Source organism: Amblyomma mixtum, chromosome 1 (assembly GCF_055824585.1).
Source record: "Amblyomma mixtum isolate Tamu chromosome 1, ASM5582458v1, whole genome shotgun sequence".
NCBI lineage: Eukaryota > Metazoa > Arthropoda > Arachnida > Ixodida > Ixodidae > Amblyomma > Amblyomma mixtum.
Window position 1 is genome coordinate 317,829,329 of NC_143012.1, and position 12,773 is coordinate 317,842,101.

General features: G+C 45.1%; 1 protein-coding gene across 4 annotated transcripts in view; it reads right to left on the reverse strand.

Moving 5' to 3' along the window:
• Positions 1-12,773, reverse strand: part of LOC149372607 (uncharacterized) — a 72,262-nt gene that overhangs the window by 31,209 nt on the left and 28,280 nt on the right. For 3 of the 4 annotated variants that reach the window (XM_089567112.1, XM_089567113.1, XM_089567114.1), the window contains 5 exons: positions 12,105-12,353; positions 10,448-10,570; positions 5,311-5,433; positions 4,403-4,525; positions 577-771 (listed from right to left, as the gene is read on the reverse strand). In XM_089567112.1, coding sequence (XP_089423238.1) covers positions 577-771; positions 4,403-4,525; positions 5,311-5,433; positions 10,448-10,570; positions 12,105-12,353 — 813 coding nt within the window. The remainder of the gene's footprint in view (positions 1-576; positions 772-4,402; positions 4,526-5,310; positions 5,434-10,447; positions 10,571-12,104; positions 12,354-12,773) is intronic. The other variant, XM_089567116.1, reaches the window with a different exon arrangement.

The window sequence follows — 12,773 nt, forward strand, 5'->3', positions numbered from 1 at the left end:
TGGCTTTGAGCATTCCAAATAGCGCGCGGAGATGATCCGTGTCGTAAGAAAGAGAATGACCGAGTGGCTGTGATACAAAGCATGATATGCCTGTAGGCTTAGCAGCGCTGGCTAGGTGCTGTCCCGAAATATTGGTAACATATTGCGAAACTCATGCAAATATTAAACCGAAAGTCATAAACTCAAGCTTTTCACGAAATATATAATTTTCTACCATTGGCTCTGCTTCCAGGAAGAAGTACTTGAAATGCAAAACTTCATCCTGCACCGAACTTTAACGAAAGAGGAATGTGTGTCGGGTTATAATACTCAGACTTAAGCCTACAGACAATGGAATATGAGGACCACGAGGACAGTACGGAGGCAGGTGCTTAATCATGGCATGAAGCTGTCAATCAATCATGAATCAATCATAAAGCTGTAATACGGATGCATGAATGTGCACGTGCACACCATCCAGCCGGTAGATGCACATTAAACAATATCAAACATTCGAAATACTCAAACATCCAACGATTTCAAAGCCGTGCGCGCGTGGCGCCTTTTCAGCTCCACTGAGAGGGCTTCCATATTTACCTTCGCAGTGTACATTGCGTCCAAAGCCGTCGTTGGCGGCTCCGCCACTATAGCGGCCATATCCGCCATGTCCTCCATAACCACCGTATAAGCGAGCAGGAACCCTGCCTGGCCGGCATTCGCACTTGTAGCTTCCTTCGGTGTTGACGCACACCTCGCTACACGTTGCTTGTCCCGTCTTGCATTCGTCTATGTCTGGAAATGAACGTAACAGATGCGCTGACATAAGGTCTTACAGTATTTATACCGGAGGGGTTTTCAGTAGCGCAGTTGCACTCTTTGCAACGAGAGCAGGAGTGGAGGGGAACTTCATTACCTGGTTGAATTGTGGTATTTACTCGCTACTTCCTCCCCACCCCCTGTCCACCCTGTCACCCCCTCCATCCGGTTTCGCTCTACCACACCCATCCTAATCGTACCTGAGCATTATTATGAGCGAACAGGAAGAATGTAGGCCATTTGGCTACCAACAAGCGCTTTCAACAAAACTTTTTGGCGATCCTAGGTGGATAGCTTGAATGCGTTAGCATTCGTCACACCCGAGTTCTACACACTAAGTTAATTACATCTGAGGTCCAGGCACTAAAGTTCGTTTAGATTGTTATGTCAGGGCTGACGCACAAAAGTTTGTTTTATCCGATGGGGCGTATTTACCTGAGGTTAACACTAACATTCGTTATATGCGGGGGGGCGCAATAAGTAATGCAGGAAGTTGGGCGAGTTGGTGATTCATTATTAAACTTGGCACCAGCGTAAGTAAAACGCAAAGACACAGAAGAGAGACACCAGCGATTCTCCCGTGTGCCTCTTCTGTGTCTTTGTCTTTTACTTACGCTTGTGCTAAGTTTAATGCAGGCGTAATAAGGTTCATAATATCTGAGGTCAATACATGAAAGTTTTTATATCTAAGGTGGCATACTAGCGTTCGTTATATCCAAGGTAGTGTACTAAGTACGTATAGGTAGTACACTAAGTTCGTAGTCCAGTTGGGAGGTTGCCACCTACTCACCGTGCCACGTGACCCACCTGCTGCTGGCTGTTGACACACAGCGGTCGCCATTTTCGCATGCACAGTCTCTTCCAATGCAAAATATTAAATGCCAATTCAAGGCCCTTGTAGCTGCAGCCCATTCTATAAAATGCAGTGGGTATACTGTGAATGCTTTCCATCGCCTCGAAACGTCGAGATTCCGCCTGCCGGTTTAACAGCGCAAAGTGGTTGGCTAAGTCGTCGCCCAAAATGTAGTAATAGTTGTCGTGATGACCATAGAGTGTCCGTGTTTCCGAGTGTGGCCATGGGGAAAGGTGGCACTGTGCACGGACACCTCCACGGTTAACGTGACCACCAGGTGCACGTAGTTCTTGCCTCCGAAAACCCTCTACATAGGTAACTCTCTAAACAACAGAAACACAGTAATCACACAAATCGTGCTTGCAGGAAGAAAGAGTTGCAAACACTCAAGGAGGAACAGCTTGGGCTATATTTGCAATAAGAACCCCAGGTGGTCGAAACTTCCGGAGCCCTTCACTGTGGCGTCACTGATAGCCTGAGTCGCTTTGGGACGTTAAACCCCCATAAACCATAAACCAATATGGTTGTAATCGCAATTATTCTTTTAATGCGTTGACACGAAACGACCAAACACACTCGTAGAAAACGTCGCAGTATATAAAATTCATCATCAAATGCAACTGAAACTGAAGATAGCTGAAATAGTAAACAATGTAATAAAGTCTAACAACTCCCTGCCCCTTAGCTTATTTAGATTACCAATGAAACAAACAAGAGCTACAATTAACAATCTATTTAATTTACCACCTTGTTACAATATGTACTGCCGGAGACTATTAGAATACAGCGGAGACCATGTGTGGAATGAAATCAAAAATGAAGTTAAAGAAAAAAATAACTTTTCGGCATCTTTAAAACACTATTTAATTTCAATGGAAATGTAGGAATGAATTGAATTGTGTGTGTTAAACTTGAAGTTTTTTATTTACACGGTCTGCAGTAATATTGTGTTTGTTTTGTATTTGAACCCCTCACTAGCCGTAAAGGCTATGGGTCCAACCAGCTGTTTTTGTAGTGTTTCTTGAATAAATAAAGACAAAAATTAAAAACACTATGTCATATAAATAGGCATACCAGGTAGAAGACAGGACACCCATTTATGTTTGTCAACCATTAACGTTGCGGTACTCCGTATATCCTCGATGAGCTCACTGACGCGCCACTCGACATTTTTACGTTTAGTGTGGCACTTACATGGTCTGTTCTGAAAGTAGTAGGACTCATTTTTTTAAACAAAATTTATTCAAGAGAATAGTGCAAACGATTACAATTTTTCAAGGTAGACCCCTTCCGCACCTACACGCTGCTGCCAATGAGTTTTACAGTTTTCGTACGCCTCCAGGAACGCCTGGACCGGAATGCTGTTTAGCTCCCTCGTCACGGCCTGTTGAACCACCTCTACCGATCCGTGATGTTTCCCCTCGAGCGTCAATTTTATTCTCGGGCATAGAAAAAAGTCTGGTGGGGCCAAGTCGAGGCTGTAGGGGGGCTGAGGCAGCGTTGCCGCATTGTGCTGGGAAAAAATCGGGGTCCTCATTCACATGATGAAGGAGATCCTACCGGTTCGCCTTTTCCTCCTCTGACAACACTCCCGGCACCAACTTCGCGCACGCTTTCCTCATGGATAAGTTTTCTGTCACGATCTCAAAAATTTCGGTTTGAGGAATGCTCAAGTCATCAGCAATCATTCTGATACTCATTCTACGATCACTGTTAAGTAAATGTTTTACTCGCTACACATTTTCGTTGGTCTTGCTGGTCGAAGGGCGTCTGGAGCGGTCGTCTTCCTCCACTCTTTCCTTACCTTGTCGGAACAGCTTGTGCCACTCAACAAACACCTGATCGACCCATGGAAGCGTCACCGTAGGCCTCCTTAATCATGTTGTGAGTCTCTTTGCCCGTTTTACCAAGATTTACTCAAAATTTGATCGCGTATCGCTGATCCAGTAAACGCTCGACGATTCTGCGTGACGAGACGTTTCGACAGGGGTTCACAGTACAAGCGACCTCCCCTCTTCAACGGCCGAGAGCCGACTGTTGATTTTCCCCAGCATTCCCAATATCCCCCTTCAACGATCCTGCACGCGCAGACCACCTCTCGTCCGCCCGTTCACCCAGTAAATAATCAGTCCTACTACTTTCAGAACAGACCCTGTACTTCGTTCGCAACAATAGGTTCCACACCTCTGAAGAAAAGAACAAGGGCCTGCTCCTGTTCCGTATTCTGATGCTCAGAAGCCAGAAACTGCGTCAAGAATCACGTTACTGCTCTAATGACTTAAATTATCGTGATTTACGTTGTTGAGCTCATTAGCTGATCCTGATGTTGTAAATTTCGAGAATGCCAGCAAAAAGTACTTAGTGCTTGATCGTTTCTCGTCCTCCCAGCGATTACGGCGCTGGACACTGTCGAAAATATTCGCATCCGGCAATTAGTTCAATACAAATTTTCCTGAAGATCTAAGCTGACCAAGAGTCTAGTAATTTTTTCAACAGCGCATGCTACACAAGGACACAAGACGAGGAAAGACACACACGAGCGCTTTCCTCGTCTTGTGTCCTTGTGTAGCATGCGCTGTTGAAAAAATTATTATGAATAACCAACTAGCCCGTGAGCTCACCCTGTTCAAGAGTCTAGCATTTCAGAAAATTTTGCCACAAGACTCGGTCCGTATAGCTATGCCTTTCCAAGATTTCTGTTCGAACAAGTGAGACTCTCGGTATTATAGGCCAATACTGTGGATTAGCACTTACCAACACAGGATATACCGTCTTTATCAAGTTGGAACCCACGACGGCAGCCGCAGCGGTAGTTTCCCTGCTCGTTGAAGCACATTTGTTGACACTTGTGCTGCCCTGTTTTACATTCGTCGATGTCTGGAAATGGATTCGGCAAAGGACCAAGCGGAGAATAAGATCACTGTGTGGTTCCAGGAAATGAGCAATCTGGGGAAATTACAGTAAGCATAACAAGGTTCTCGGCGGAACAACTGGAGATCACAAATAATTTCAAATTTTCGAACGCGCTTGGCTCACTCTGTTAGCTTACTCTTTTCTCATTCACAAAACCCTTAGTGCAGAACTGTATTATTAAAGAAATGGTGCCTAACATTATAGTATACGGAAAGAAACGACATATGCACCGTATGTACGAAATAGCGAAAGGTGAGTGCATAGATAAGTACTTCACAGAACGCGAAGCAGAGTACTTCAAACCGAGGCACCGATTAAGATGACTGCTTCCGACATAATTTTTGTACTTCACTTCGATCTTTTAGACACATTTCTATCTGTGCAGTCTAGATTAAAGCTTATACAACATGAATTATAGGACATAATCGGAAAAAATGGTAAAACACATGTCAGCGTCTCTTGTATTCAGTTAAGCGATAAAAACACTTTTTTATTTCAGAAGGCAACAAATCATTGCGTTAGGGGAAATCTGACGGAGGCGATAACTTTTCATATAAACATTTCTTAATATCTGAAGAAAGAAGACACTTATTGGAGATGATTCATCCTGATTCCTCCCGATCTGCTCGTTCCATGCCTGCGGAAATATTTTTGCGGTCTCGCCTTGAACTTCCGCCCAATGATCCCTTTCACGTCGCGAAACAGTCACTTGCAAGAACATACGTTAGACTAAGTAAAGCAAACCTCACCGTCACAGTGACTCTGGTCTCTCCGCAGCACGTAGCCCACCGGGCACGAGCACTTGTAGCTTCCTGGAGTGTTTTGGCAACCATGAGAGCAAGCACGAGGTTGTTGTTTGCACTCGTCGATATCTGCGGAGAAGTAGAAACAGATTGAAGGCAGGGAAAGTTCTCCTAATTAAGTGCTGCAAATTAGCGCCGGAAACATCGTGGCATTGTGGTCGAGCATTCGGGACCACCACACTTCAGTGTCAACTTTCAGCCAGGATCCAGTAATTTAGGAGGAAGGGGATTGCAGGATACTTGACTCAACTGGCGGTACGGCACACACACGGTACTCTATTTACAAAAACTGATATAAAAATCGGATACCGACACACGGTACCTTATGCACTGTCGTATAGGTATAGCCATCCCACCCGTTTAACTCCGCAGCGACGCGCGCGCTTCTAGCGGCGGCGCGAGCGTCCAGAGGGACAAGACGACGGCGATGGAGTAGCATCCTGCGGTTTGTCGCAGAGATTTTTGCAGACAACTATGGCGCCTAAAAAGAGTAACGCCAACTGCTGTGTTGTCAACTCGAAAAGCACTTGTCGGAATTCGCTGGGTAGTAAGTTTTGCCGCTTTCCGCCTCGACATTGGGAGCCCGAACGGGGAAAACTTTGCATGGATTCAAATCGTTGGTCTTCAGAAGTAAGCACTTGCTGCAATCTTTCTGCATGATTATTTTCTTCACACATGCGTTTGTTGTTGTTATAAACGATCTGTAAAAGAATACTTTCTTGTTGCATATGTGCTATTTGGAGTGAAACAATACCGTGAGTAAAAACTCCCGCGTTGTTTCTTTTGCCGCGGCTTCTTTGTCGCCGGCCTGTGGCAGTCGACAGCGCTACTTTTCTGCCAATTTCTTTCATAAGTTCCCCTACGTCGTGGACATTGCCGGATTCTTAAAGCTTTACGCCTCTATTCAAGTTTCCACTTCGAAAGAAACGTGCGAGTCCATTGGCCGGCCGAAACTCCGCTGCGTTTACAAACACGCTAGCGGAGTCCGGAGGCGGCCGGGGGTGTCGTCGGGGCCGTCGTCTGTTACGGTGCACGCGTTTTCTTTCGTCTGCTTATCGTGCCGTTTGAGAACTTGTTTTCATGTAGAGCCATCTAGCCCGTCCAGTTTGAACGACGATATCAGTGAGCAAATGTAGCCACGCGGCAGCGTAAGGGACTCCACGAGAAGCTTGCGCGATTTTGGGAAAGCGCCCAGCAAATAATGGGCCTTTCGGGGCTACGTCAGGCTTCGCAACGCACATTTATCACGCTATTTTAAAAATAGATTGCCTTCCAAATGACGTTGCATACTTTGTCACAGTCTTCTTCAAAGAACTCACCAACCGTCAACAAGTGGCTGCATCCACGAGTAGACTGTGAAACGTAAAAAAAAAATTGCTCTGCAAATTTTATTTACGTGTGGTTCTGAGGGTCGCACTCTCTGCCGGTACCCCATCCGTGGATAACACACGCGCACTCGTAATGACGCTTCAGGCTTTCATAAGCTTCTCTAAAGTGTTCTATGCTTTCCTTCATGTACGGACGACATGATAGGTGCACTATGATATCATGAAACTGCTTTGAAACTTTTTTGACATGTATTCTTGTGGAGCGCTATAATATTTTCCGGCAAATATTTCGATTGCATGGTTTTGCGAAATTCAGTGAGCGTTCCTTTTTTTAGCATTTTGCGGAGGAGAAAACGCGACGAAAGCGCGAGTAATGCTCAAAACAGAGACCGAACACGTGTAGCGCTTGTCCCGTCTGTGCTGCACCTTGCCTTTCGTGCTCCTTTCCCGTGGATAATTACCAACTCGCCCTGATCGGAACCGCGACAGGGTTGAATCTCTGGGCACTCTCCATACCAGTATCTCCTGCTCTCGGACGCCTTTCGGTGAGTCATGAAAATAGAATGTCCCTATTGATATTGTATGATATTACAGAAGAGGATAAAGAGTGTGTTCATGGGCGCATCTCGGAAAACGTATGTAGAAGGAATGACGAAACATGACGGTGTGTGCTTAAGCGGTAATCGAGAGTAATGTTCGCGATAAACCTTTTTTTCTGTGCAGCTTCCGTCATGTGATTGATGCAGAAAGACGGGAGGGTATGTCTTGGAGACTGTGGTGGTCACTTCGGCGAAGGATGCCTTAGAGGCTGTTGAAGGAGGCTTTAGAGGATGTTTTAGAACAGCGACGACGTTAACTTCTTGTCCAGAGTACAACGGCAAGGACGAGCTTGTGTTTTCAAGGTGGCTACAAGGCAGGAAAAAAAGGACTGCGAAACTAGCAACTCAGTCACTCGAAAGAATCTCACCAATGCACTGTGTACGGTTGTAGTCATGTACTTTGTAGCCCGGAGGGCAGGTGCACCTGTAGCTCCCGGGAGTGTTTTCGCACCAGTGAGAACAAGTTGCAAGTCCCTTGGAGCACTCATCGATGTCTGGAAAACGAACCATGTAGTGCAAGATTGAGAGGGTTGAAAATGCAAATGTTTACGAAGGAAAGGCAAGCTTTAAGTAATTGTTCCTCTCTCAATGGACCTCTGAACCACGGCGTGAGGTAAGGGATGAAAGAGAGCAAAATGAAGTAGGTGGAATATACCATAGTAGAGTGTTTCGATCACATTAGGTTTTTTTTCAACCCCTTGGGCTTTTTTCGAACACCTGGGATTCTTTTCGACCAACCTGGGTTATTTTCGATAACGAAGGGTCCTTTTAGACTATCTGAGCTTTAACTTACACTGACATCGCACAGTGCTCGAGCGTTTTTGCATTGCATCTCGCCTCCACAGAAATACTACCTCCGCGTCCGGGATTTGATCCCGGGGCCTCATGCTTAGCAACCGAACTCCAGTCACGATTACGTGGCCTCTGCGGCGGCCGCAATGGTAAATGGTGCTCCATTCGTAGCGTAAACCTTGACCTTCATGTGAGCAGAGCTACCGGTGCACTATATTCATCGCCGGAGACGTCGAATACGTCAGTTCCGCAATAAATGAGCTGCTGGAATGCTCTAGGTAGTCGGCTCGTTTCTACGCTCCTTGGAAACTGTCGCCATCTATCTTGGCTTGCATCGTTAACTAAAAATACTATGTCGCCTTCGGTAGTTTCCCGAGGAGAAGAGAGCACAACTGCAGGAGGGTGCTCCCAGAAGGAGACAAAAAGAATAAGACGCGGCGCAACAACGCATTATAGGCCGATTATCGTGGTACTGCGTATGATTCGAATAGCACGCCTTACCCTTAGAGATGAAAAAGAAAAAAAAAACGAAGACTCTGAACAGTCTTCTAGGGACAGCTGCTCCAGAAATATCTCGTTATTAACCTGGCAGTAGTTCCATACAAGCTGAATGAGAAGCTGTGTGGTGCGAGGAAGAGGCTTTACCGGGTCAAAATGTAAAAAAAAAAAATCATAGGGTCGCGCACAGTGCTCCTTAAATTTTGCTGAGTATGCAAATAATGTGGCTTTGGAGCACAGAAAATAATACGATTGGCAGGCACAATGGCAAAATGCGTGCAGATGAAGATTGTTAATATTGGCTCATTATTCCCATGGCTCAGTTCAAAAGACGTTACAACGAATGTGCAAGGACAGATTGGACAACTACAGAGTCAAGCGCTCTTGACTGCATCTGCTTTAACCAATTTCGTTCTTTCTTACCTGTTTTTTTTTTTTTTGTCCAATGGCTGCATTCTACAGAGGGTCACCATTTGCATAAAACTCTTCTGTGCGTTTCCCCTCCCCCCTACTCTGCTGTATTCACTGTTTCAAGCTCTCTATATTTTTTTCTTAGAGATGTATAAATGGTTACGATAATCCTCTCAATAAATACGCTTAGGGACGTCCTTTGCATTGCTCAGCCCGTATCTCTAGCAGTCAGTGGTGCTTTCTTTTCAGATATTGCATTAGAGATGTGACTTCCACCTTTCCCTTAACATTTTTCTACAACGGTAAGATAGCCGTTACCTGAGTACAACCTCACAAAAATCCCAAAGTACGAGTGCAGTAAATTAATAAGTACAGTGCGCGGCTCTTCATTACATTGAAAGCTAACGATTTTTTTTCTTTTTAGGAATGGAAAGCGCGCAGCAGAAATGCAGTATGGCGAAATTTTGCACCATATTGTTCTACGCTTCGAGAAACGGTGGACATTAGGCGAATGTGCGCTCCTTTGGCTTATGGTGTCTAGCCGTGAGACATTGTGCAATATACTGCGCTTTTCATTTTCTCATAAACCAATTTTCAGTTTTCAATTTTCAATTTTTAGACACCTGATGTGAATAGTCGCTCAGCGAGGAAAATTTTATCCAAAGTGTGGCTTTTCAAAAGGATATGTAAAATAGAGCGAACAGCCTGAATGGATGCCAGTGCTGAGTGATCTGGCAAACTTGATACGTTTTTAAGCCACAGCGCAGCCTCAGTTGCGGCTGCCAGTTTGAGTATTAAGTCGAAAGCCTTTAGTGCCTCATCGTTATCAACAGAAGGTTGTCAGCAGAGGTGTCATGCTTTTCGCTTGGTAGAAATGGTTATGACGTCAGAATGCGCGGATTCGAAGTAATAAGGTTACCCACGGATGCCTGACGCCCGGTTTTAGAGCAAAAGACAACTAATAAAAATAGTTGTCGTCTGCTCCGACAGGCGGCGTAAGGCGTCCGCCAAACAGTGCGTCAGGAAAGGCTTTCGCTTTAGAGCACTTTAGAGAGCTAAAGTGCCCCCTGAATTTTTATTGTATTGTTTTTATTTTGCTTTGCTACTGCTGTAACCTTTTTCTGAACGCGAACAGGGAAAAAAAGGAAAAAAATTGGGGCGACAGCATAGTGCTCTCGTGCAGTGGCCAGCGAAGCTGGTCTGTTTGTGCCACCACACAGTATTTATTTTATTTCTGCAGGTGTGTCAGAGGCTTCACGTCCACCTTTGGATTTTGCGGGGTAGGAGCCTAATAATGCTTCCGCACTAAAAAATATGTGCTCATCAGCTTTCACTCAGACTGCTGCTCTGAATTCAATATCGTACGGCGCGCGCCTCCAAGCCGTGCATGTTAACTTAGGCAAAATGAGGGAGTTTAAATAATAATAAAAAAAGAGAATGGGCAAGGTTCTTCACCGATGCAGTCTTTCTGGTCGGCGTGCAGCCTGTAGCCAGCCGGACATGAACACCTGTAGCTGCCTGGTGTGTTTTCGCAATTGTACCTGCAAGGCGTAGGCCATACGGCACACTCGTCGATGTCTGAAAAAAATCAGTAATGAAAAAGATTACGAGAAATATCCGAACAAACTGCGACAGATCACTATTGCGAATCCATGTGTATCAATAATAATGCGAAAGCTTTTCTTGTCTCATGAGGGGCGTGTACAGGACCGGTCATCAGAGCGTGTCGGCACGAACTGGCAATCATGCATTATGGGGTAATAACAGAATAGTTAAATAACTAATTATTTAATTAGCAGCAATAAATAATTAAGTCACCAAAATGATTAATTAAGTTCGTAATTAGTTGATTGGACGAAGTAATTAGTTGAGCTAGCCAATTACTGAACAAATTCACTGGTAATTAGAGAGAATACACAAATTATTTAATATTTGAAACAAATAAATAAAGAGTTAAATTCAATTACATTGCATTATGTAACCAACTGCCAAAATTAACTAATTAATTGACATGATAATTTGATCAATTAATCAAATACTGCACACATTGCTCGGTATGTAATCGAACTGACGAATTATGAATCAGTGATTCAATTAATCAGTTAATTCATTAATCATTTAATACTGTGGTGTGGTTACTAGATGCTCTAGCAACGAGACCCACGTCTTCGGATGTGGTGAAGCGAAGTTAGAGCGAAAACACGACTTAGAAACAGCAAAGCCATAAAGAAAGGAAGACGCAGCAACATAATCGGCAGCAGTAATAGAAGTGCTTCCGCATCACTGCACCTAAGCAGGCTTAAGTGCACCCCTGCAATTTTATGTCCGCTTAACACTACAAAGAAGTATGATCCTGAGAACTGTCCAGAATAAAGGCAAGTGAAATGGTGGTGCAATAAGGTGATTGCGAGAAAGAACTGATCGTGAAGCTTCAATCACGGAGTTCAGAGGACAGCAGTGCTCGGAGGATAATATCGGGTGAAGAACATTTTAGCTCAATCCAAGGATAAAAGCAACAGGACAGGTGCTCTTGAGCGGAACCTCTGCTGCACAAGTCTGTCGCGGCAGTGTGGCTCTTCTAAAAATTTGAGGCACGCCTTTTCATGCTTGCATGTCCAGTGTGCTACAAGAAGTGGGACGGCAGTGCACGCCGAAGTACACGTTCATACACGCATTCCAGTTTCTAAAATTGGAGGCCCTGTTCCTGAAATTCTTACTGTAAATAAAATAGCAGACATGCGCCATAGCGAGCGCAGCGGTGCGTATCTCCACTAGAACGTTTTAGCATTTCTTTACAACGTACCGCTACTGTACACCGCTACCGCCAGCCGTCATGAGCGCATGCACTATTTGCTTCTGTCTATAGCGGTATACGGGAGCGATAAATGTTAATACTAAACCAAAATCCTCTGTTATTCACGGCTGCTCCGCCAGCCCACATCGGCACACGCTCATGTGTTCGTTTTTACACCTCCTGCGAACGTGCAAAAGGTTCAAAAAACTAGCGCACGCATATTCAAAAGAAGCGCGTCTCCTGTTTTGTCTTATTCGTGCAGTAGCACCTTTTATTGAAATGAACCAATTAGCCCGCAAGAACGTTCATCAGCCTTACCCTTGCACCTGTCTTCTCTGAATTCGAAGCCTTTCGGGCACGTTGTGTTTTGAACTTCGTACACTTCTCCGTCGTACTGGAAGGTCGTCGTTTCCTCGTAGCCGGATCCTTCTATACCACCCTCCCCGGCCTCGGTGTAATAGTCGTCCTCGGTCATCTTATTCTTGGTGCACTCGTAACTGCCTTCTGTGTTCACACAACCACCGGGGCACTCCTTACGAACCTCCGGATTGGCGCATTCGTCGATGTCTGGAGGGCGCGGATAGCACTGTTAGCGACAAGGCACTCATTTTCGGAGCATTTTTCGATAGCAACAAATTTTCCGCGATCTCCAAGGATAGTCTGCAATCGTAGCGCCTGCCGGAATGTCCCCGAGTGCACACATTTTGCACCAGGCCATCTCACTCTGCACGCTTTATTTAGCAGCACGATCGAAGGATTTGTGCAACGCACGGGCTTTTCAGTGAAGTTGGCTCAGTGAAGCTGGCCACCAACACTCCATGCCGAGCGGAACTGGCGCGGCGTGATGCTTTTTTTTTACTTTTCTTTGTTCTGCATCTTAATCTAAAACCAGAATTTGCCACAGCTGAAGTCCCCTAACTATACTAAAGACCAGATATAAAACAACTCAAGATACACAGCGGAATCATTACTTTCTGGAACAGTTAG